This window comes from Furipterus horrens, unplaced genomic scaffold (assembly GCF_987537825.1).
Source record: "Furipterus horrens unplaced genomic scaffold, mFurHor1.1.pri manual_scaffold_11, whole genome shotgun sequence".
NCBI lineage: Eukaryota > Metazoa > Chordata > Mammalia > Chiroptera > Furipteridae > Furipterus > Furipterus horrens.
This window is the reverse complement of record NW_028327181.1, coordinates 18110998-18137713: the sequence shown is the minus strand read 5'-3', so window position 1 is coordinate 18137713 and position 26716 is coordinate 18110998. Positions and strand designations below refer to the sequence as shown.

At 44.7% G+C, this 26716-nt stretch overlaps 1 protein-coding gene across 1 annotated transcript in view; it reads right to left on the bottom strand.

Annotated features, from left to right (window-relative positions):
• The window catches only part of UPB1 (beta-ureidopropionase 1), a 34477-nt gene extending 26176 nt beyond the window's left edge, over nucleotides 1-8301 (bottom strand). Inside the window, 3 exon segments of the mRNA XM_090290996.1 lie at nucleotides 3274-3361; nucleotides 5163-5335; nucleotides 8199-8301. Coding sequence (XP_090147122.1) covers nucleotides 3274-3361; nucleotides 5163-5335; nucleotides 8199-8301 — 364 coding nt within the window.
• Nucleotides 8302-26716: the final 18415 nt, after the last annotated feature.

Sequence of the window (26716 nt, the reverse complement as noted above, 5' to 3'; positions counted from 1 at the left end):
TCCCAGTCAGGGCACATGCCTGGGTTGTGGGCCAGGTCCCCAGTTAGGGCATGGGAGAGGCAACTGATCGATGTATCTCTTGTACATTGATGTTTCTCTCCCTCTCTTTCTCCCTCCCTTCCTTTCTCTGAAAATAAATAAAGAAAAATCTTAAAAAAAAAAAGTAAAAAATGAGCTAAATTTCTGGGTACAGATGGCAGACTGGACTCTCACACCTTTGCTCTTTCCTGAAACCACACCAACACGTCAGTAAAGGGATTTTTATGTAAAGGAAGAAACCATCCAGGATGGGGCGCTGAGAGGGCCGGCAGCAGCAATGCAGAGGAGGCTGGAGAGCCAGGGGGTGTGTGCAGATAGATGTCTTAGAGGGCTGAGAACACTGAGTCCCCCCAGCAGTGGAGGAGGCCAGGAAGCACCCTGCTATTCACCACAAGCCCCTCAAAAGCTCAGGAGCTAGAGGCAGCTCATAGTTCTGAAGGCAGGGAAGCAAGAAGGGGTGACAAACAAGAAGGACTGGTTGAAATCGGTTTAGGAAGCAGTTAGAAGCCCAGATTCCTCTTCTACTGTAAGAGGCTGGGACGTGTCCCTCCCATCCATCAGGCTCATCCATCAGGAATAGTTAAATAGAGGGTCTCTGGCCTTGGGAAAACCAGGACAAATAAAGGCAAGCAGTGTCCAAAACAGAGAGATTAAGTAAACATCAGCATTCTGGATCCTTGTTCTCTCTCTCCTCTTGGCAGGAGATTAGAGTAATTTTCTCTGGAGAATCTAACCAGTCTGAAAAGAATGACCGAAAGACAGTACCATGGGGCATTACATAACAAATAGCTAAACCGGGTCATCCTAGCATGAAGCTCAGTGCAGGAATCCCTTCCGCAGATTCAGAGACTGTAATCAGCTTTTTAACCTCCAAATTCTTAAAATATAATCAATCAGGGGGGAGAAGACCAATCAGGGTGAGTAGGGACTATGCAGGGAGAAAATAATGTTACTTAATATCTTCAGAGATAAGAGAAGATATTGCAACTATAAAATAAAAACAGGATGTGATAAAAACAGGAACTTTCAGACCAAAAGAACTCTAATAAAGTTCAAAATATGAGAGCAGAAACCAAAGACTGAATAGAAACCCGAATGACAACTTAGATAAAATCTACCAGAAAAGTGAGAAAAGACAAAGAGATGAAAATAGAAGAAAATACATTTAAAAAATTAGGGATTTAGCCCAGGTTTCAACATCCTAATAGTAGGATATCAAGAAAAAAAGAGAAAAAAAGAGGGGAGATAATCACTGATGAAACAATATAAGAAAATTTCCTAGATTTCAAGGTCCCAAATTTTTAGACTGAAGGAACCCATGGAGCGCTTAGAATAGTAGATTAAAACAGATACACACAATGGCACGTCATGTGAAATTTCAAAGTATTGGAGAAAAAGAGAATCCGTACGACCTACCAGAGGAAAATCACCTGAAGCCAGAAGACAGGGGAGCAAGGTGTTTAAACTTCGGAAGGAAAATTACTTCTAAACTAGAATTCTATACTCAACCAAAACATCAACGAAGTTGTAGGCAGAACATATTTTCAGATATGCAAGGTCCCCAAAAGTTATCTCCCATGTGTTCTTTCTCAAGGAATATTAGTTGATCCTGAAATCACAGAATTTCGGGACCTCGAACCCTTGAGCAGTTGAAAATCTGCATATAACTTTTGACTCCCCCAAAACTTAACTGCTAATAGCCTATTGTTGACGGGAAGCTTTACTGATAACATAAACAGTCAGTTAACACATATTTTGTATGTGATATGTATTACGTACTGTATTCTTATAATACAGTAAGTTAGAGAAAAGAAAATATTATTAAGAAAAGAGAAGGAGGAAAGATATATTTACACTTCTGTACTGCATTTATTGATACTGGAAGTTTAGGTTGTCTGTTTACAAGATGGAAAAACTCCATGTGTAAGTGAACCCACACAGTTCTAACTCATGTTATCCAAGGGTCAACTGTACTAAACCTAAATGAGGGCATGAACCCAGAAAGAGGAAGCTGTGGGGAGGGAGAGCACGAAAGCAAGACCAAGGGACTCCCCAGGACGACAGCGGTGGGGAACCCCAGGATGACAGCTGTGCAGCCAGCAGAGGGTACAACTAGCTCAGACCTGCGCGGGGAGAAGGCTGTGGGACACATGCCTTTAGGGAGGTGAAACCGACAGACTGCCTCATGTGCCTGAACTTCTGAAGGGGATTTAGAAAACTGGCGGAGGGTTTCTGTTAGAATTTGCGGTAAGTGTGCAGAAAGCAAAGCAAACTCCAAGGAAAACGGAAAGCTGTTCAGGGAAAGAAATCGAGGCTTACAAAAGGGTTTGGCAGAGAGCAGAAGGGGGACAGACTAGGAAGCGTCCAGGTGTGCCAAGGAGGCAGAAGGAGGGAAAAGACTAATACTGCCTTCCTCCATAGTGAGGAGTCAATAGCTAATGCGAAACTCAGAAACTAGAAGGCAGCAACACAAACAAAGGTCAGTTCCAAAGGAACCAGCGAAGAGTCGAAAGTAGATGTCTCTGAGGAAAAGGATAGCTATTATTTTTTTGTAACAGACCTTGTAGACCATTTGACTCTAAACCATGAGCACGTACCACTTTGATAAAATATAAAAATGAAATAAAGAAAAGGTCCTTGGTACCATGCGTATGTAACAGGGACGCGACTTCAGGTAGGGAGCTGGGCTCTGGGCTGAGAGCTGGAGGCTGAGTGAGCAGGGTTACAGAGGCCAGAGGAGGGAAGAGCCGGTGCAATGGCCTGGGAGGAAGGGGGGGGCGAAATATCTGTCAAGTCAGGGCAGAGGTGAGAGGAGAAACAGACTATGCAGTGCAGAGTCGCATTTTGAAAAGATCTTTCCTAAAAGGTTCAGAGAGCCAGTCAGAAGGGGCCAGAGGGGAGGGCACACGGAGACTAGCTGGATTACAGAAGTCACTGTGAGAGCTCCTGGGGCCCTGGACCAGCGCAGGGGCAGGGAGGTGGGGAGGAAGAGGTGAAAATGGATTCAGAGAGATTGGGGAGGAAGAACTGATCGAACCAGATGATAGACAGGGGTGTATGAGAGGGAGAAAGGCTGGGGTTCCTGGGTCTCTGGTGTTGTTAACAAAGAAGCTTTCTATGGGTGAGAGAAGAAAGGAAGTTTTTTAAAAATCGGCTGGCGGATACTCTTATCAGCATGGAGATAACGCAGTATTGTTTCAGGGCAGCAGAGAAAGCAGCCCAAGAGAGACTTACTCCACGCTTCCTGGAAACAGATGGTACTGACTCCACACATTGCAGCCACCTCTACAATGATCTCTGTGAGTCTGTGAAGGGCAGAGACCTGGTGATTGAACAATCAAGGATTAGAACGCATTAGTTCTGTTGGTTGAGACCATTTTAGTGCTCACCTCAATGCTTGTGGAAAAACAATGCCCTACCCGGTCAGCTGCCAGAGGATGAGCAGGGTGGGGAGCTTCTAATATCTCCTTCTGTCATCAGGTCCAAAATCTGCATGAAAAGGGGGAGCTGCAGAAGCCCTGGGGTCTCACATACCCTCGATACTGCGTCTCTGAGCCTCGGTTTCCTTAACTGGGGAATGGGGAGAACAGTGCCTGCCTTGTGGGGTTGGGAAGAGGATGCTGGTTACTCATGGAGGGCCCACCCTCAGTGGGCCTGCTACCCACCAGACCCATCCCCAGGTTAACCATTTCCTCGCTTCAGGACACAGTCCACTTTCCATGGTCCTGCGTTCAAAGCTTCAGGGTGCCTTGTCCTGCCACCCCTATTTTCCTGTGTGTATCTTATCATTGAATGGTTTGCCTTTCGCAGCTGTGCCCTCGGCCAGGAATGTGCTTCCTTCCACCATCCAGCCCTCCCTGGACGTGTTATCCATGCCACGTATCACCCACAGAGGGGAGACTCTCCCAGGAGTATTGAGATATCTCTGCGCTTCCCAGCCTACGTGTGCCCCTACTGTGGAGCTGTTCCCATTGTGCTGTAACATTCCTCCACTGACTGTCATTTCCATGACCCCAAGAGTTCCTTGGGGACAAGGGGGAAAGTGTCCCCCTCTTCTCTGTGTCCTCAGCATGAGGGATGGCAGACTCTCTGGAGACATTCAGAAGCGTTTGCTCAAAGAAAAACCAGGGGAGCTAGGCTGAAAGCCCAGAGAGCACAAACTCTTCACAACGTTCTGTCTCTGTCCTCAAGACTGAGCACGCCAGGGCTCCACAGATGTTTGCAGGGGGCCAACAGTGTGCAAAGCAAGCTTCTGGGTGCTGTGGGGGCGGGAACAGCACCCCTGCCCTTGACAACCTGACAATCTGAGACGGTCAAGGCAACATGTTCACAATCAACTAATCTGAAAACCAGAAATCTTTTAGTCCAACCAAAGCAGAGAGAAGGCTGATGTGAAAGAAAATGCAGAACTCAGCCTGGAATCCAACTGACCTTCGCCCTCTCAGGCATCCCCGAGAACTCTCAAGCATGCTGTATCTGGAGGACACCTCTGCAGAGAAAGCCTGGAAAGTTTGAGCAGCTGGAGGAAAACTGTGAAGAAGTATATACAACAAACCACCTGAGTCTGTGATGACATGTTTCTATAAGTAAATTCAAGATGCTGTCACACTGATATTAATTGTAAGGTCATAAGCAAATGCCTACCATATTCCTGCAACCCTTCAGGCACCATCAGCAGACAGACATTTGGGTATAGTGACTCCCGCCCTTAGGAACGGGGCAAAGAAACACATGGACCAGCATACGGGTCCTGACTGGTGTCAGGGTCACGGGTCCTGAGAGTCAGAGGTCCATGGAGAGAGTACGAGCCAGCCCAAAGGGCACCATCCAATTGGTAAATGGAACAATGGCTCAATCGCAGAAGAGGAAGCAGAAGGGCAGGTGGAAAGAACAGGGTGGAGTGAGAAGAAGGCAGAGAAAGGGTAGGAGCCAGAAGAAGAAGTAGAGTCAGAGACACAGGAGGGAGGGAAGGGGGACGGCCAGGGCAGAAGTGTCTCAGAGGCCATTTAACCACTAGATAGATGTACATGCCAACCCAGACTGAGCAGCCAGCAGAGGACTGTGTTCAAAACACAGAGTGGGCCATGGCCTGTTTACGTATTTATGGTCAAAAGCAGTCACACTTGTTTGGCCACAGGGGTACCCTCAGGCAGGGGGATTCTGTTCTGAACAAGCCCCCCACACTCTGTCTGAGATTCCCTCAGCTACTCTTCTACTGACTCAAAGGCACAGCCCTGCGGCTCAAAATCTGCTTCACAGGTGGATTCAAAAGCCCTGCTATGCAGGTCAAGCTTCCAAAATGGGCAGGAAAGAAGAGGGGAGATGATTTGCATGAGGTATGCTGAATTTAAAACTCATTCATCAGGTGGAGAAGAGGTCCTGCTCCTGGCAAGAAGGCAGACAGACTGGCCCAATGCCAGGGCACAGGCATGGACAGTTGGAGTGGGGCCTGGAGAAGGGGGAGGGACTGGATGGCTGGGAACGAATGCCACATCGATGTGGACTTGACCTGATGGTCACTGGGGAAATTTGAGTAGGTAGGCGGCGGTGGGCAGGTGTAGCCAAGGAGGCAGCCAGGTGGGGCAACCAGTCAAGGGTTGTTTTAGAGTTTCTGATATCAGGGTGGGGATTCAAGTCTCAGGAATCAGCACAGACGTGAGGGCTCTGCTGAGCCTGGGGGATAAGACAGAGGGACTGTTGAGATCCAGGCTCAGGAGGTGACGGAGGGTCCTTCACCACTAAGGATTACGCGAATCCAGTGATCCCCACTGTTTCGTCCTGCTGCTGCTCCCACCAGGGGCGGAAGGATGGTTCCATGCTCAGTGTGGGGTGGGCTTAGGCCCAAGTGTCCACACCAAAGGCGCAAGTGCTCATCCTGATTTGGGGTTCATTAACAAAGTCAAGTGGATTATTTATAAAGCTTCCCACTGAAGTGACCATTGGTCAAATGGCAAACACCTTCTGATGCCTGTTGCACGCCTGGTAACCAGCTGAAATCCGCAGGGGCATGACGCTTGGCCCCTGGCCGGGAAGGCCTTACCATCTAGGGATGAGATGGTTATGAAATACCCGGAGAACACATCAAAAAATAACCTGACAGCCATTATCTAATAATAATATTTCCCTCCTACTTTAAGTCACTTTCTTAAAGATGTTTCTTTCAAAATCATAGTCCTGTCAGCCCAAGCCCCTGTTGCCACCCCCTCCCAGGCAGTTTCGATATGACAGCCTTGACAGCTCCTGAGATGGGTTCCGCCCCTGACAATCAGCCTGCTTTTCAATTATAGTCAGGGTTCCGTTTGCTTCAGCAGGTTAGAAATAACAGCAGTGCCCACACCTCTCCTCCCTTTGCCACAATTGCCTCAGACCCAGTCCTCCTGCCCTCATCCTGGCAGGCCTCAGCCCTAGGACAAGTCATGTGGTAGACAGGAGAAGGGTGTTCCGTTTCTCCTGAGGTCCATGGCCAGGGAGCTGCACCACCCTTTGGGAGAGGTCCTGGCAGCCCGGTCCTCAGCCTATGGCCTCACAGGAGGAAAATATGGAGGAGGACTTGTCCCCAGTTTGCAAGCCCAGCTGTAACTATCCCCTGGATGATGCCCCTGAGCCTCTGGCCATCTCTCCCCACCCACTGCCCACAGCTGTTTGCTCTCCCCATCTTTCCACCACCATCGGTCCCGTTACTCCACCACAATGTTCCTGCCTGCTCACCATCTATGCTGAGCATTGTGTCCATCCCTCCACCTCTCGGCTCCCTACAGACACCCTTTTTCCTAGGCCTGAGGCGATGCAGGCCAGGCCCTTCCACTTTTGGGGCTCTACCCCTTCTCACTACCCCTTACAGCCAATCACCTATGTGGAAAACTTATTTCTCTTTTTCTAAGACTCATGCTTTGCCTCTCCCTCACACTCACAAGCTCTCCCTGGCTTTTTCACAGGAGAACATGCCCACTTCACCCTTAAAACAAACCCATTCTCATCCTTATGACAGCAGCCTGAGACACCCTTTGCTTTAAGGCACCTTGACACTTTTTGGGGGAGCCCTCTACTCTAAGAGGCCTCTCCTGTAACAAGCCTTGGGAGGTCTGGTAGGAAGTGGCATTCCAGCATGTGCACACTGGCTGGGCCTTGAAGGCCATTAGTCCCGGTACTTCCCCTTGGTTATGAAGAGACCTTTTTGACCAAGTTCTGTACTGCTCCCACCCCCAAAGGCAGCTGTTCTGTCTTTATCAGCTATTAGCTGTGAAGGTATCTTTGGATTTGAGGTCTGACCTCCCTGAAGTTTACTTCACAGCATGAGTAACTGGGAACCCTCAAGTTTCTGGTGAGTTGATCAGGTTCCTGCCTTAAGGTCACTGCTGAGATCAGGGAGCCCCACCAACTGGCAAGGAAGTGGAAGGATATTTAGTCAGAAGCTGCATGGAATCAAAGTCTGGATTCCATTCTAACAGTCATGGACATTATCAACTTTTTAGCAAAGGAACAACAGCATATGATTTACATTTTCTGGTTGCGTTGAGAAAAGTGGACTGGAGAGAAACCAGATTGGAAGAAGAAGTCTCTTCCAGCTTTGTATACCCAGAGTCAAGCAGTACGCTGCCCTCAGAAAGCCCTACTGATGCACAGGACTGGCTGGGAGTGAGAAAACATTTGCACTTCCATGGCTTGCCAAGTGGGAAAGGTTCCTTGACCAGCAGTTGCAGCAGGCCATTACCACAAGGGAGGGCCAGAAGCCAGTTCACTTAAAAGAAGGAGGGGCTGGTGCTGGATATCATTTGACAAAGGGGCTCTGGCTGGAGGCACTGACCAGAACAGATAACCAAGAGTACAGGATCTGGGGAGAGTCCTGCTCAATGGAAGCAGGGAAGGGGAGTTAGGTGGCCACAGAGAAAGCCTCAGGGAGTAAAAACACTCATCTTTTTCCCTTCAGGTTTCAGGCAACTAGGGGAGAAGTGCCTTGTAAAGGCTGGGCCGGCGTTGTGCAACCCTGAGCACCCCAGAGCCGTCACATCTAGACTTCTTGTGGTCTGTGCTCGCCCTCTCGGACGTCATCACAGCTCCGCCCCCACCTTAAGATCCTGAAGCACTCTCCCTGGTCCCTCGGATCCACCCTAGCTAGTCCCAAGATACGGCCCCCCAACCCAAGCCTCTGGGCCCAGACCTGGTGTCCTTGCCATAGAGAATGCGTTTCACCTCCCGCACGTCTGTGGGCGGCAGGTGCTTCTCCACGCACTGTCCCAGCGACTGCCATTCAGGCCCCACCATGGCTGGAGACCTTAAACACTAACATCCAGACCCAAACTGCCTGCCCTTTACCCCCAGGGGGCGGAAAAGGAGGAGGAGATAGCCAAGCCAGCAGAGGCGCCCTCCCCTCTACCCTCTATCCTTCTGTCCCAGGAGGGCTCACTGAGGACACGCCCCTTCCAGGCCTTCGCAGCGTTCAGCCAATCAGCGCTCAAGTACTTTGCATATGGCCCCGCCCCTTGCCCTTCACGCCTCCTGTGGCATGAGCCTGGACCCGCCCCCTGGACCCGCCCCATCTACTTGGGACCTCTTGGAGCTTTCGCTGTCAGATGCCCTGGTGCCCTTTTCCAGGGCCCTTCTCTTTCGCTCTAACACTAGCTCGCCTTCAGGTTTCACCTCTCACCTGCCCCGAGGCGGGGCGCGACCGAGAACTCGGAGAGGCCGTGAGAGAGGCTACACCTCAGGTCGGCCTGCTGCGACTTAAGCCTCGGTCCGCAGAAAGGGGGCAGCAAGCCGGTTGGCCCACAGCACCGCACTGCGGAGGAAGGTGCGGGACGCGTTTCAGTGTCCCTCCTTCTCCCAGTGCTCCTGGCCGCTGCCTGGCCACGCGCCCCCATCCCGGGCTTCGGCTTTGGAACCCCAGGTGGTGCCTACATTGCTTGAGCGCCAAGGTCAAGTGGTCCCCTGCACTCCATACCGCAAAATGCTGGATCCCCGCACAGTGGCTCACCCTCAGGGTCCTTGCGCCCCTTTCAGGTCTGCTGTCTGCAGTGGGTGTGCCCACATGGGCACTTTCCTGGCAGGGGGGAGCTTGAGACTGTCGCTGAGATGATAGGTGTAAGGCCCCTCTTGCAGTTCCCTCTGATCCAGAGGGTGCTACCCCCTCGGGAGCCAAAAAAGGCTCCCTGTCCAGCCCAGCTGAGAACTGGAACATAAAGCCAGACTAAGGGGCAGGCAGCATGGTGAAGGAACAAGGCGGCCCAAACCCTGCTTTAGCCATTTGCAAACCTTGTAACCCCAGGAAAGTGACTCAGACACTCCGGGCTTCTGTTGCCTCATCTGTAAAACAGGAATACAGCTGTCTTGCAGGGTTGTTTAAAAGCAAGATACAAACAAAGGTGCTGTAGGGCCAAAAACTTCAGATATTTCGTATGGGCCACTGACTTAACTTTTGGTCATTGTTCTGATAAATGTTAACTGACAGTTTCCAGTATCCGACAGCATGCAAATTTTAACTGAAGGCTTTTGTATATAAGGCTCTGAGATAAGGGCAATACACAAACGACCAAGACCCAGTACCTTTTCTCCATGATTTAAGGTAGGGACATACTTGTAAACACAGCAGATATAAATAATTTTATATGAAAAAAGTATGCTGTGGAGCTCAGAGGAAGGGGTGATTTCTGGCCTAGAAAAAGAAACCATTTAAGGCCTCGTGGAAGAACTCAAAATGCTCTTTTGTATCATATTTTCTATTTTAGTTAATGGCCTCACTGCCCACTCATTTGCCACGCCTTTGGAAGTCATTCCCAACTCCTCTTATGTTCTTTCTTTCCCCCCTACAGGCGGAGCATCGAGTTCTGCTAAATTTATCTCCTGAATTTTGTTAAAATCCTTCCCCCTCCCACCTCATGCCTGCAATCATGTCATCTTTTGCTTGACTTGTTACTAGTCTCCTACCTTACCTCTGATGCCTATCCTTAGTTGTCTTTCTAACGCTAATACCTTACCATCCTTTGTATCCTCTCATTCAATGTCTCCCTACTTGGAGTGACCTTCCAGCCCCTGTTTTGTGAACTCCTGCTCATCCACAAGATGCAGTTGAAATATCACCTCCTCTAGAAAGTCTTCTCCAGTTGTTTCAGGAAAAGCTGGACTCCACTAACCCTTCATGGATTGCTCTATTAGAGCATTTCTCTAACTCTATTGTGTAATTATTTCTAAGCTCTGGGCAGGAGCTGAGTCTGATCTACTTTTATGTCTATAGGGCTTTGGCACTCAATAAATGATTGTTGAAGGAATTAATTCTGATGGGACCAAAGGCAGATTCATTAAAGTGGTGACATTTGAGCGGTACCTTGAAGAAGTAGAAACTGTTATTACTAGTTAAATTGCTTAATTCATCTTTTTCTACTGTTAGGTGACAGGTCATTCACATTAGGCCATTATAAACCAGGGTTTCACAAGTATGGAACACTAACTGGAGAAGGATTTAAAAAGTTGTATTAAAACTGTTAAATTTGCCTAATTTATTATTCACTTTAAATAATAAGACATTTCACTAGATCCTTCTGTGGCAATCATGTTAAACTCTGCCTTAGTTTTTAAAAAATAACCAGCCAAACCTCAAAGGTTTTAACTGAATGTAAGCATACTAGAGTGATTGACTCTTCCTTTTTGTGAAGACCAACTCTTTCTGTGGCAACATGGTGTGGTTCATGGATATAAAACCATTGGGTAAGTACATACAAACATGAACAAGAAGGATGGGATATACCACAACTTCAATATGGTGGTTATCTGGGGAAGGTGGTAGGGGAATGGGAATCATGTGCTGATATATAATGTTTTAATTCTTTTTTTAAAAAAGATTCTAAGCATATGATATTAACATTTAAAAATCTGGGTGTTCTTTAAAAAAAGCCCTGGCTGGTGTGGCTCAGTGGATTGAGTGTCAGCCTGGGATCCAGGGGGTCACTGGTACGATTCCCAGTCAGGGCACAGGCCTGGGTTGTAAGCCAGGTTCCCAGCTGGAGACCTGTGAGAGGCAACCACACACTGATGTTTCTCTCTCTTTCTCCCTCCCTTCCCCTCTCTCTAAAAATAAATATATAAAATATTTAAAAAAGAAGTCTGGGTATTTGTTATTTTACTTTTTTATGTTTGAAATATTTTATTTTTTTAAAAAAGCCTTAAACCATGATTCAGGAAATCTGCAGTTTAGACTGGGTCCTACCATTATGTGTTTTCCTCTCATAAGAAAGGCAGGGGAGGGGAGGAAGCTGGGAAGACAGCCTTTAGAGATGATCTAAGCCTTGTCTGATTCTAATAAAATATGATTCTAATAATCTAGTCATATATAAATTCCTTTATTTGCATGCTTATTTGTAACAGAAGAATTTCATTAGAGAGGCTGGTTTTATGGAAAGAGCTCATTTGGTAAAAAATGTATTAGTGTCTATTTTTAGGTGTTACTTTTAAATTCACAGTGTACGTTACTTTTAATTCTTTGGGGACACATCTAAGGTACTGTGGGCTTTGCTCATCCACATTTGAAGGTCTAAAATTTTATGATCATCATTGATAAGCAACGCTTGCAGGGCCCATAACTCGGAGCCAGAGGAGCTGCTTCTGCCCTCATTTAGCATTTTACAGTACACAAAAGCTTTTGCCTCTTTTTGTCCCATTTGGTCCTCCCAATAATACTGTGAACTATGGGGTAAAGATTCTTAGTATTTGTCATATATCCAAGTCAAACAGGACACTTACTGGAAATGAAAATTCAGGAGCCAATATAGTCAAGGGAGAAAAGATCCGAGGTGACCCAATTTCTAAGCAACTCTCTAAGGACCCATCTTCTGGATTAGCTTGTTCCTACATGGTGTTTCTTAGCTCAGAAGTCACAGTTCTTGCTTTGCTAGGGTCTATTTTATTGTTGTTATTATTATAATCCTTATGCAAATGGAAATGTCTCATATTGAAGAGTTTGGGAATAATGTGACTGAAAATGGATATGGTAGCAGAGCAGGGCCAGCCCAGCCAAAATGGTAGCATATGTCTCCCTTTTAGCAGCTTGAACTTACTGTCCCTTGTTTTTGCTTTGGGTCCCTTGCTTTCTCCTCATGACTAGCCCTGCTCATCCCCACAAGGTCTTTACACCCAGTAAATTTTCATAATCCTTTTTTTTTAAAAATAATCCAGCGTATTGTTAGCTGGCTAATATTAAAATGCACTAATCAACTCCATTTTAGCAGGGAACTCTTAAAGATTCTACAGAAGGAACTTCTGTAGGTAGGTAACATTATTCAATAGCCCCCCCCCTCCCCGGCCCTGTATTATGGCCCATCTGATGCAACTTACACATTCTTATTGCTGCTTAGACTGTACATTCCTTGTAAAGGCTCTCATTATATTCTAGGTTACTTCAACCAACTCATAATCTTCTTGCCTCCCAACTTCAAATTTCCCCTTGGCCTTGGTTCCCAGGGTGATCTTTAGTGGCACTGTAAGATTGTCATGTCATGAGGCTCTCTGATTGGGCCTCATCTCATGCAATAATTCTTCCCTGTGTTACACTTTGGGCCCCAGCATTGCCACATTGCCTCAGGTTGCACGCACATTCCACACCACGTAATGTCCCTGTCTTTGCTCAGCTCTTTCTTCACTACATAATTCTTACCCAAACCTTAAATTCAACCCAAGTGGCTCCTCTTCAGTAAAAACTTCCCTGGCTCCTTCAGGTTTAAGTTCCCACTTCTGTGTTGACTTAATAAGGAACCTGTTAAGTTTCTTGAGGATAGAGGTGTGATGTATCTTTGAATCTACAGCATCTGACTATAACTGGTGCTCAATAAATAATTATTGAACCAAACAAACACCATATTAACGTTTATAAGTGTTTATGTAGTCACTTACCAGGTCCTTTTTAGATATATTATCTCAGTAGCTACTTATTTAGCTTGCTTTCTTAAAAAGGCCACCCTTGGCTGTGGCAGATTCATAACCCTCTCCTTTTAGTAAGACTCTTAGCTTTCTCTGTATTTCAGTCATCTAGTACACAGGTAGCCCCATTCCTTGAGTAACTCCAAAATCGGTATATACTGTACTGGTGGACGGAGTCTACCCTCAGGGCCTACTTCAGATAGCACAGCTCTGTTTACTGGGAAGTTGCTGGTTCAGAATGTCATAGTTCATCTGATTAAGTCTCATTAACCTCCTGGCCCATATTCCCACAGTTTAGGAGTTTGGTGAGATTTTTGGCCATAACATTCTTGAGTTATAGATAATACATATCAGACCCCATTTTCAGAAATGTCTTAGCTATAGGTAACAGACAGCTGCCTGCTTGTATCTTGAGAAATAGTACAGTTTAACAGAAAAAAGCATCAAATTGGGTATATAAATATGTCTTAATCCTGGTTTTGCTATTAGGTAACTGCTGCTTTAGCTATATTTGATACTGCTTCCTAATCTCTAAAGTTAAAGGTATTGGACTAATTCTCATAAATTCTATGACTTCATGATAGAGTTTGACACCTCTTAAGTGTTGTAATGACTATTTTCACTGAGATCTCTTTTAAAAAACCTGGATGGCAAGGACAAGTAGAGCCCATGTGGCCTAACACCTGGAGGAGAACTCCTTGAATATTAGTGCCTGAAGGCCAGGCCTGGGCCACACTTGTGCCGGAGTTCCACAGGTTCGGGGGGGACCTGGACTAGAAATCCAAGGACTTGGGGTTCAGCCCTGTTTCTACCCCTTTTTAGCCACGCAACCAAAGACAAGTCATGAACTGTCTGAGTCTCAGCTTCTTTACCTATAAATGAGGATAATAACATCCATTCCACGTTCTTTGATTTGAAAGACTCAAATAAGCTAAGTTGAAATATCTTAGAAAAATCTATACAGTGTTATCTGGATAAGATGTTATTTTTCATTGAGGAAAAGGTGTTTCAATATAACATTCCCATAGGAAGTCATAAATATACCATTGTTAATGTCCTGGATACTTATCTTTGATGTATTTCTCCAGTGGTGATAATGCGTTGCATGGAATCATTTATATTCTTTCCACCAGTTCTAGCAAGAAATAGCATAGCTTTGAAAGATGAGTAATTTGGAAGAAGGCTGCTGTCTGAAGGCATGAAATAAAGCAAAGCTGACTAGTGTGAACCTTGAGAAAAAGAAAAAAAAAAACATTTTAAAGGACACGTACTAAGAAGGGCTCCTAGTGGCTACTGGGGATGAAATTTAAAACTGAAAATAATAATAACAATATAAAGAAGCAGTGTCTAGCAGCCACTTATGCATAGGGGCCGCGCACCCAAAATGCGCTTCCTGGAGAAGCCTGTGCTGGACTGTCTGCTAGACTGCCTGCCTGCCTGGTGTTTCTGCTGGCTGAACCAGCCCTTATAAAGGTTTCCTGGGGTCCTATCCTAACCAGCTTTCCCTATGCACCGGAGTGGCTGTATTCTGACCAATCGGGACAGTGCCTTTGGACCAGACTGTGAGGACTCCCCATCCTCATTTGCATAAGGACAGACCAGTCTGAGACCAAGGGTGGGGACTTCTGTGTATAGAAGCCAGCTTTCCTCTGGCTCCAGGAGTGCATTTTCCACTGAAGCCTTTCTCTCCTGAGCTGGAGCAGAGCAAACAGAGCAGCCTGTCTGCAGAGGGACCTGGCCCCGTGGCTACCTGGCCCTTGGCCCTGCTGTTTTCACAGCTGCCTGGAGCACTATGGAGCTACCCCACAACAGTGCTGTTTGCACAGCCGAGCTGTGTTATTGTTGAGCTGCCTGCACCAAATAAAGTTCCCTTCCCTACCACACTCCAAGCTGGAGACCCCTGTTGGTGTTGAACTGGCGTGAATGACCACCGGTTGACACTAGCCTAAGCTGAAATCTAGTCCATGACCCTTCACTAGTCTGTCTAATCAGTTGGGCTAGCAAACTAAAAAAAAAAAAAAAATAGAATAAGAGAAAAAAAAAAAACCCCACAAAAATAGAGGATTAAGAGACTGAGCAGGTACACAGCTGTACACAGCTGTTCACAGCCTGAAAGTGAAACAAGTGTATAGAAATAATTAGATATCTGTTAAGTATCATTAAGAATGCAAAATTCCAGATTGAATTTTTGGGACCCAAATTTCATGAAGTATTATTGTGGTAAATAAACCTTTTTCTCTGCCTCCTTCTCCCCCTAAAGTAACTGCATATATATTAGCAGCCAGACATGTGGCACTTAGAGGTACTCAGCTGTCCATAAGCTTGGTGTGAGTCAACAGTGAGCTGATGGCCAGAAAAGCTGAGATCGTCTTCGGCTGCATTATGAGAGGCATTGTGTCCAGAACACATGCAAAGGGACTACTTCCCTGTTCTCTGCTGACCAGAGAACAACTAAAATGTAACTAGCTCTGGGCTGGATACTAGGCATATAAATGATCTTTAATATGTCCCCCTCCCCCCCCCAAAAAAAGATTATGTTGTTGAGAACACTTAATAACAACAACAAATAGTTGAAAGCACTGAGAATATTTATCCAGCAAAACAAAGTGTACAAAAACTCAGGAAGGATATTGGATATCTGAAGGGACCCTGTATAAGATGTTTAAATTTTCTCCATATGGCCCTAAGGAGAGGAGCTGGAGTCAGTGGATAGAAACTCAGGCATATTTTAGCCCAAAACATGTATTTGCAACAGGCAACCCAAAGATGAAATAGGCTGCTTCTGCAGGCAGTGCGTTCTGAGTCACCCTGGGTGTTCCAGGACTGTCCAGATGACCACTTGGTGGGAGTGTTGCAGAAGAAAGTCAGTCTTCAGCTGGGCAGTTGAACCAGTGCACTGCTTTAACGTGAACCAAAAAACACAGGGATAGTAAGTCCCAAGAACCATCAACAAACCATAGAACCATGTAAGACAGAGAGTTTGGTATATAAAGAAATGAAAATCAAGAAGTGTGATCTTACCGAAAAACTGGGTGATAGGAAGATTTCATAGCATTGATATTAGTAGTAGCAGTAGTGTATTTCTTTGATTTGGTCGGTTTTAAAAGAAAAAGACCACTTTGATTGCTAGTATGAGTGAAATTAGATTCTGACAGGAGTTCTGAGCCCAGAATCAGAGGATGAAACAAATATCTTACTGTTGTAAAGAATAATTTCAACTTGGAAATGGTCATATCCGGGGCTCAATGAGGGGGGGTGGGATTAACTGTACAAGGACTAAGAGATTGAGCAGGTACACAGTGGTAATGGTGAAACAACTGTATAGAAAGAATTAAATATTTAAATTAGAGAGTTAAACCAGGCCAAAGAGGCTTACGTTCTGTACCTCACTATCTCTAGATAACAGGCACCTTGAAATCCTTAACTCTGAAGCAAAGTAAGTTTTGTGCCCTGAGGGGCGGTACTGTGTGCTAATTATCTGCTATGGAGGGCTTGCAGTGCTGTAATAACCTGCGGGGTTTTCTGCTCTACAGCCAGCCTTCCCACTGGCAAGTCCCGCCCAGTCCCTGCTGAATCAGAACTAAACCTTGCTGCTAGCCCTGCTTGAATTAATGCCCCCAATGGAATCACTAGTCTGCCATGTCTGAGGCAGACTGGTCTTCTGGCTCTCCAGTTCAGGAACTGAAGCTATGTTTTGTTTCCTTAAACCCAAGTCTCTCCCTGGTATCCCAGTGTACTGCTCCCTTATTTACTTACTTACTTAATTACAGGTAATTAATATTTTAATACTCACCCAAGGATATGTTTATTGATTTTAGAGAGATAGAAAGGGGGAGAGAGAAATACTGATGTGGGAAAGAAACATCAATTGGTTGTCTCCCGTACAAGTCCCAACTGGGGGTGGAACCCGCAACCTTCTGGTGTACAGGATGACGCATCAACCAGGTAAGCCACCCTGCCAGGGCCACTGCCCCCTTTGAAACTTATCACTGCCAAAGACTTGAATCTGGATTTTGAGTCTCACTCTGTTTGCTGGGCCCTGTAGCTATTCCCAGACTCTAACACAGACCACTTTCTGGAGGGCTACTGCTAAATCTCAGGGCCCCAGGGCCTTGTGTTTGGGTCTCTGTGGTGCTGAAGGCATAGGTTGCAATTATCTAAGAATTATGTCTCCTTCATCATCTGGAGCCTTTCTTACAGTCCCAGGTTTCTCCCTGATCAAGAGAGTTGGTCTGACCACGCCAGCTGCACCTAGGGAGCCAAGTGAATATTGGCCTTTGCTCAGGGCAACCTACAGAAGGCCAGCCCCCATACTCAGCCAGCAAACCCTCCTGGACCTGGTACCACACGTTCTGCTGGACTTCCAAGCCATGCTTCCGGGCTCCCAGCCCCATCTCTGTTAACTGGGTACTTTTCCTGTACAGACGCTGAAGAGTTAGTTTCAGTAGTCCATGGCATGCTGTACAGCCTTCTTCACAAGGATCTTATAGCCTTTTAATATTTGTTCTCTTCGTCGGTTAGCTTTATAAAGATGTGTTGATGTGCAAGATACTGTGTCAGGCACTGGGGTCAAAAATGAGTAAGTCATATGGTGCTTGTTCTTGTAATCACAATAAAATGGCTCCTTTTTCTTGAGCACCCGCTATGCGTCAGGCACTGTGCTAGGCCTAGAAGTGACAGACTATAGGGGACAGAGGAGATGCGTTGTGAAGGGGCAGGAGGGAAAGCTGGGCGGTTTGTATTACATACACAAGGCTGCAGACGCAGCGCATGGTCAGTGCTTAATAAACAGCAGCTATGTTTACAATATTAGGTGATAACATTACCAAGAGCGCCACCCAGGTCCAGAGGTGGTAGAACCAACTTCTGAGCTAGAAGGATGCGTGAAGGACATGGAAAGGTCAGTCCAGGACGAAGGCAAGGCAAGACTGCAAGCGGAATAAGGGAGTCGTTGCAGAGTGACCCGTCGGCCTGGAACGCCGGTGTAGGTGCAGGGTTGCAGCGCACTGATGTACGAAGCTCTCTAGAGAGTTCTAGAGACATGTGTGCTGAAGAATGACTCTAGCCATGAAAGCCTTTGCCATATTCACAGGAGAAATATGGTTGTTTGGCATTGTAAGAACCAGAAGGATAAGACAAGCCTGAAAATTATCCAATTAAAGGAAGGAAGAGTGCAGACTGCTTAGTCACCTGAAGAGAGAGAGGAGCCCTTACGAAATGAGAGGAGGTGGTTACATCACCTAAGTGAGGATTGATCAATGTTTTTGGCAGGACAAGTGGAACTGTTTCTTTCCTGAATAATTCAAGATGCAGGCTTCCAATCCAGTTTATGATAGCATAAATGTCTGCTATATATAAATATGTATGGTGTTCCAGCTGTGAATGAGTAGCATTTAAAGGAGGGATCGGTAAAACTTACTGTCTGTATTTAACCGTGAGTGATGAATAAAGCCCTTGATGGTAAATACACAATAGCCTTCAGTTGAACCCCTTACATAAGGAGAAGGAAATACTATTTGTTTGTTGGTCTGCAGTATGACATTCTTAAACCATATGACGATGTTATAATCAGAGGGAGTCAGGCTTGATGATTTAAAGACATTTTTAGTTCTAACATTCTATATTTCTCTAAGGTGGACTTAATTCAAAATATATGACAAATTTTTATGGCTGGCTGTTCGTCTTTTCCTCAATGTTTTCCTAAATTAATCAATACAGAAAGCAGTGAGGAAACAGTGAAATTAAAAGAGTATTAAAGTTATGGCTGGGGTGGGGGTGGGGGGATTATAAAGGGACTAAATAGTAGTGGAAAAAATACAATAAAGATTAAATTAAAAAAAAAACGTTATGGCCATATTTGATAGGATTATACAGTAATGATTCTGTTTAATAACTTTCTCATCCATTGGGAAGCAGCATGGGACAGTAGTGAAATCACAAGCTTTTAAAATCTCAGCTTGCTGTGTATTTGTTTTATAACCCTGAGCAAGTTACTTAACTTTTCTGGACCTCGGTACTTGCCTGCATGGCCGCTTCAAGGATGACATGAAGAGCAGGTCTGTGAAGCCTGTGAAATAATGAGCAGGGTAATGCCCTCCTCTGGGTAGGAGCACCCCTCCCCCACAGTGATGTTGCCACTCCTCAGAATATTTGGAAAGCTTCCCTCGAAGTTGCTTACAGAGCCTATGGCACAATCTCTGCAATAATCTTGGTGTTGGTGCTCAAGAAATCTAGTGTTGTTTTTTTTTTGGTTTGTTTGTTTTTGTTTTTTGGGTAGATTTTATTTAAAACAAAACAAGAAAAGTTAACTCAGAGCTAAGTTAATGGGTGCTCAGACTAGAGATGCTAACAAAGTGTGACGACCAAGTTTGGATTCTAGATCAATCCTGAAAGCAACGCCAACCGAGAAATTCCAGAAAAGTGTTGAGCAAAAGCAGTATTTTCGGAGTCAGTTTTGGTTAGATGAGCTCTTGTATGTTTAAACTTCAGCTTTGTTACGCTACAATCACACCTCATTTCCGCAGAAAGGAGGACGCAAAACAGAATGGTTCATTGAGGCTAGCTGAGCAAGAGGAGCAAATAAAACCACAGTAGACACGGAGAGACCAGACTGCGGCCACAGAGTTAATGAAAATATTTTTAAATTCTTTACCTACAACTCAAGCCTGGCTACTAACAATTTAAAAACGCTCATTTCTAAATCTTCTTATATTAAGGCCTATTACATTCTCCCAGAATAGAGCAGTCCTACTTTAGCCTTAACTCAGTATGTCTTCAGATGAATTTCTCTTCCTCTTATTAACATCCTTTATTCGGTTTCCCGGACTTAAAAACTTGTCTGGTTTGTTTTCTTACATTAAATTTCTGCTTCAGAAATGTCTTGCATTCTGCCCCCTTTCTGGTCTTAACTGCATCTGCCATCATCCCCTCCTCACCGGATCTTGCCTGGGTCACTGTATATTGGGGAAGCTAATTTCTCTGATTTCAGTGTTTTTGTCTTCCACAGAGCCTTTTTGGATTAGTAGTATTAGATTAATTTTCCTAAACATTTCCATCTTGTGTATATTTTTGTTACAATACCTAACACATTGATTTATAAGTAATTGTTTATGAGGGGATCACGTGTACGCCTGTCTTTTTAAGATCTTTGAAAGCAGAAACTCTTTTATTTATCTGTACTGGTAGTGCTTAGTACAGGGAGATTCAGATGCTCTGGAACCTCTGAAGAGGTCCCGGTGAACAGATGGGGCCTAAGGATTGGAATTTGGGCTAAAGAGAGCAAGAGTTTAAAATCTTAGCAAATTGTGGTGGTCGAGTCTCTGAGAGTGAAAGATCACCCAGAGACAGGATGCAGGAAGATGAGAGGTAGAAAGTAACTGAGAGAGAAACGTTCAGAGAAGTTAGAGGAGATGCAATAATGAGCAGGCCACCCAAGGTCAGGGTGCCAGGCAGTAGCTAACGCTGCATTGGGGTCAATTCACAAGTGTGTATTGAATTCAGAACTCAGGAGACTATTGAAATGGGCAAAGCTGGTCCCCAGGGGGAGCCACGGTATAGTGGCCAAAGTGAATTGAATTGGGAAAAGGAAGAGCTAGCAGTGAAGATAACTTTGAGTAAGTTTGCAATGACAGGAAGGAGAAAGAATAGGTCATTGTTTGAGGATAAGATGGGGCTTCTTACAAAATGAAGCTCTTTCAGGCCTGGCTGAGTAGCTCAGTTGGTTAGAGTGCCACCCCAATACACCAAGGCTATGGGTTCAATCCCTGGTCACGGCACATGCAAGAAACAACCAACGAATGCATAAATGAATGGAACAATAAAGCAATGCTCCTCTCTCTCTCAAATTAATAAATTTAAAAAATGAGTTAAAAACTGAAGCTCTTTGAACCTTTTTGTGAAAAGAGGGAAGAAGCCAGAAGAGCGAAGTCAGTGTGTGAGCTGTGGGAAAACTTGACAGTTGACTGTTGATGAATTATCACCCAGAGGTCCCGATCACTCAGATCTTTGAAAATTCCTCCAGAAGAGAGAAATTGGTGTCTAGAAGTCTAGGTGATCTACTAACGCTTTTCACATTCTTTCATTCCATTCTCATCATCAACTCGAAGTGGGGTATCCTGTCCACTTGACTCAGCATGGTTAACAAACTTGACCAGAGGAGTGAAGATTTGTTTAACTACCAAGATCAAACTCTTTCTGTCACATGTTACTGTTTCCATGCTTTTGCCAACCTCTTTCTAATTCGTTGGTTTAGATGTAGAGGCGGGTAGAAAGGAATGGGGCCAAGGCCACACACTGTGTAGAGCTGACTTGGGGGGAAAGAGGACACTCTCTCCACGACAGAAGGAAGGATGGGAGGAACAACCTGTGGAGAGTAAGGCCTGAAGAGGATACACAGGAGCTGATGGGCCATACTGAGCCTTAGTTGGTCATCTCCTAAGAGGGAGGGTCAGAGGAGGGTAGTGTGAGATTAAAAACTGAATGGTTGACAGTTAGAAATCCTCGCTGAATAGCAGTGTTTGGTAAAAAGACAGGCTAAATTGGTTAAAATATTTTCAATATTTTTTTATGTTACCTGAAACTGCTTTTACTTTCTTAGAATTAAAGAAAAGAAGTCATAAAGGAGCCAAGTTAAAAACAAAAACAAAAAACCTCCAAGAGGGGTAGGCGGAAGAGCGGTGGATTGTAGAAAAACTATATGACATTTTTATGTTTACATAAGTTTAAGTTCCATTTCTAAAGAATAAAGAATAAAGTGTCAAAGAACTCCAGATTCTTCAGACGGTGTGGGGAACCTGAGGCCCTCTGATACAGCAGAGATAGCCCTGAACCCTGGATCGAAGAGAACTGCCTCAAGTTCTGCCTCAGTCAGAAGGCAGCTCCCATTAGCTCACTAGGTCTGTTTTCTCAGCTGCAAGATCTGGGGGTTGAACTGTGATATCTGAAGTGCCTTTGTGCTCAGAATATCCGTGGTGGTGTTTGGGTCAATGTAACAGAGTTGTTAGAAGCACAGACTCTGGAGTCGGGATGCTTACGTTACATCTCAGCACCTCATATCCACGCCATGTGGCTATAGGTAAGGTGTTAGCCTCTCTGGGCCTCAGATTGCTCATCTGTAAATTAGGGAGACTAATAGTAAAACTCCACTGGGTGGTTATGGAGATTCATTGACAAAAACCCTTTTATCAACAGAAGCTGACAACAGTAAGCACTAGATGAATGTAAGCTATAGTAATTATAGGTCATAGATGCTGTTATTCTGATACCCTTTGCCACTGCTGAAAGCAGACAACGCTGCACCTACCTGTAGCTGCAACAGATGTAAATGGAATTAAACAATTACAGTTTGCCAGGTTCCCTTTTTCGGGAAGGAATGAAAGGAATTTTTCAAAGATCTGAGTGGTCAGGACCTCTGGGTTATGATTCAGCTACAGTCAGCTGTCAAATTTTCCCACAGCTCAGTGGAAAGTCACTGAAGGTTCCATGACAACAGTGCCACCCCTCCTTCCATGTTTCTCTGCTAGGAAGCACCACTGACTCCAGAGGTCTGACCATGCCTGTGGCCCAGCAGGGATAGGGTCTAAGCAGGCTTCATAAATTCACCAACCCAGGCTCCAGCTGGGTAGGTCAGCTGGTTAGAGCATCATCCTGATACGCCAAGGTTGTAGGTTCAATCCCCAGTCAGGCACATACAAGGATCAGCCAATGAATGCATTAATAAGTGGAACAACAAACTGATGTTTCTCTCTCTCTCTCTCTTTCTCTCTCTCTCTCTAATAAATCAATTAAAAAATTTTTTTTTAAAATTTACCAACCCAAGTCCTAAGTGTCTGCAAGAGCTTCTACTGTGCCAATGATGCTGCAGGATTCAAGCCAGAGAGTTTGTTGTCAACCAGCTGTGGGACACCTAAGAAGAAAAGCTGGGATCTGGATTGGTCTTCCAGGTAGGGACAATGATGTAGCGACTATGACAGTTTATTTCAGAATTCAGAACCTCAGGCCTCCATTCCCCACGCCTTTCTCTGTGGGTCAAGTTAAGGTTATGGATGTCAGCTTGAGAGATAGCACACATTAGTGACAGTCACTGCGATTTTTAAGTTTTCTCAAATTACCCCAGCAGAAGCTTCTTCTGTTAAGGTACATGGCCACAGTTTTAACAAAAGTAGAAACACCCACACATTTGCTTATAGTTATAACATATTTTGACATCTTCATATGTTACTTTTCCAAACTTGAGTTTAAGATCCCTTCTATTGCTCTCACTTTTCCTCTTTTTAGCCTTGCAGGGAAGCTTGCAGCCAGCCCTACACCATGATGTTCAGCTGACTGCTGGTGATCTGGGCCAAAGCACCTTTTAATTCTTGTTTCCTTTCAGGAGTAGACATTGTACCGGTCCAAAGCTGGTCTGGATTTCCCTCTGCATTGAAGTCTTTAATGTGATACAATTCACATAACATGTATTACAAGAATAGACTTCAAAACTTAGGCCTCTTGCCCTGGATGGTATGGCTCAGTGGACTGAGTGCTGGCCTGTGAACTAAAGGGTCACCGGTTCAAATCCCAATCAGCGCACATGCCTGGGTTATGGGCCAGGTCCCTAGATATGGGCATGCGAGAGGTAACCATACACTGATGTTTCTCTCCCTCTCTTTCTCCCTCCCTTCCCCTCTTTCTAAAAATAAATAAATAAAATCTTTTTAAAAAGAACAAACCAACCTAGGCCTCTTGTTCAGGTGCAAACTCCCTTCTAGCTGACTCAGAACTACATACTGGATGCCATTCGCCAGACAGTGAGCATGATAACACACCTTTTAATGGCAGTTCAGTGGTTCTGGCTCCTCCACTCTGAAAATTTCTGCCCTTGGCCTCACTACTCTTCTGTGCACTCTTCTGTCTTTAGGAAGATCAATGAGGTCCCTGCCCTTTGCAGAATAATGTATTCCATGGCACTTGAAATACAAGATGATACACAACATTATTGTAGATAAAGAAATTGAGGCCCAGAAAGGGTTGCCCAAGTTCATATAAGCCCAGAGTGCTGACTTCTCTGAATCCTGTTCCGTACTCTGTTAAACTAGCAAACATCTTCTTTGGAAGGACAGGTTAGAATGAGTGGAAGGAATGAGACTGGCAATGACGAAAGGATAGGGCTGAAGGAAGGTTAAAACCTGGGCAGGGAGAGGGCTTTGTGAAGGCAGAAGGTGTCGGGAGGCAGTGCATGCCTGCTTGTGCACAGAGAGAAGGTGCCCCAGGTTGAGGAAAAGACACACAGACGGAGTTGAGAGACCACCGCCACAACCTTGGCTTACTTGAGAATCTCACCCAGCCGAACAGATATAAGAGCCCCTCTAGAACTTATTATTTCCACAGCTGTGACTTAACTGCTGCTTATCTTTTCTCCAGGAGATTCCTTGGAATGAAACCAATGGGAGATCAGGGTCTGGGAGAGTCTCATCAGAGCAGATGGGCACGCAGCCACCAGAAAGCTTGTTGCCTTTGGCTGAGAGCAGCATCCTGGAGCTGAACGTCTTGTGAGTAAGCCCCAGCAGGATCAGCCTTCCGCTGCAGTGAAGTTGGCCTGCTTCTCCTTGAGGAAGAACCTCCTATACTCCCCATCTTCTCTCACCTCTTGCGCATATTGAAAATCACGTTCTCAGAGAGCTCTTCAATTTAAAACCATGTTGCTGGTTAACAGCCTGGGAAGATGGCTTCTTAGTGCTTTTGGTCCCTTGGTGTATTTGGAAGTACCCGGCACGGAGGGTCAGGAGGCCTGGGTTCTGGTTCTTCCCCAACCACTAATTTTCGTTGGGACCCTAGGCCACAGCTTTCTCAGCTGTAAGGTTGTTTATAGTAATAATAGTGTTCACTATTACATATCAGACATGATTTCCTGGAAGTCTTTCAATAGTCCTGTGAGATAGGTACTGATAGGATCCTATGTAATAGATAAGGAAACTGAAGCTTAGAATTCTCATATCCTGAACACCCTACTTAAATCACCAACACTCCTTTCTCTGCTTTGTTTTAGCCACAGCTAAATAAATACTCCATACTCACTTTTTTGTTTTCCCTCTCCCCCTAACACTGTAAGTTCCATCGGAAACGGATTTTGTCTTTTTGTTAATTTTTGTTGTTCATTTGCTGAGTTCTCAAGGCCTAGAATCGTGCCCGGCACATGGTAGCATTCAAATATAGGTTAAATTTTAAGAAACGAGTGAATGAATTCTTGGTAGGAGTATAAATTGGTATAGGCTCTAGAGAAGTCAACTTAGCAATGCTAATGTTTAACACGCATTAATCTTTTGGTCCTGCAATACCATAACTAGGAGTTATCCTATAGATGATATATTCACACATGTACCTAAAGCCATAAGTGCAAGGGTGTTTACTGCCACACTGTTTGCTAAAAGACTAAAAACAATTGAAATGTTTATCGGTTAGGGAACTTAGTAAATAAATTGTGATGGGTCCCCACAGTGGAATTCTACACAGGAGCAGAAAACAGTGAAGTGGATCTGCATGTGCTGACAGGCAACAACCTGAGATATATTATTATGTGAAATAAAGCAGTCCCAAACAGAGCATCACTTCCTCCATTTGTATTCAGAGAAAAATATATGCCAATTGTTAAACTATACTAGTTTATGGCTGGGCTGTTTCCAGAAGGAGAGACAGGAAACAAATAATTGCCTCTGGGAAGAGGGGTTGGGATAGAGAATATACTCTTTATGGTATATGATTTTTGTTTGTCTTTTGTTTTTTAGTTTTTTTCCAGCAATTTATTGAGATGCAATGCACATAACATATAATTTTATCATTTAAAGTGTGCCATTAAGGTTTGTCTTTTATTACATTGTTTTTTAAAATTGTAGTAAAATACATATAACATAAAATTTGCCATTTTAACCATTAAAATTTTTAAAATATGTATATTGATTTTAGAGAGAGGTGGAGGGGGAGAGAGAGAAACATTGATGTGAGAGAAAAACATTGATTGCTTGCCTCCCATATGCACCCCAACAGAGGATCAAACTTGCAACCTTGGTATGTGCCCTAACCAGGAATCGAACACTCAACCTTTTGGTCTACAACACCATGCTCCAACCAACTGAGTCACACTGGCCATAGCCATTTTAACTGCTTTTAAGTGTACAATTCAGTGGCATTAATTACATTCACAATGTTGTGCAACCATCACCATTATTCATTTCGAAACTTCTTTATATCCCAAACAGAAATCCTACAACCATTGTATTATAGTCTTTTGTAATATTTGATTGTTAAAATCGTGTGCATGTATGTATTACTTTTTTATTCTAAAACTAAAAAAGAAAGTGAGTCACGTTTAGAAAACTAAGTAACTTGTCTGAGATCCCACAGCTTACACTCCATGGCAATAACCATGAGTTTTATTATGAAATAATAAAAATTCTTTAAAAGTTTCAGATTTTAACCATCTTTCTGGGTGCTGTAAGAGATGATGGATATCACCGAAGCTTTCATTTTACAAATGAGATAACAGACTCACAGAGGGGAGGTGGTCACCCTGAGTCTGGAAGTCCATCAGAAGCAGGCCTCCCAATCCAAAGGACAGTATTCAGAGTCAGTCACAGAAGAGATCTCTTGCCCCTTGATAAAAGTGGGGCTTCACTCTCTCCTGCCCAAAAGGGAATTTAGGAGTCTCCCACTTTAGATGTCTCTGGTGTGTCCTATGTACCTGTACTGTCTAGTAGTAAGGAATGGGGCCACTGCACCCTGATGTCATAATTTGTTTATT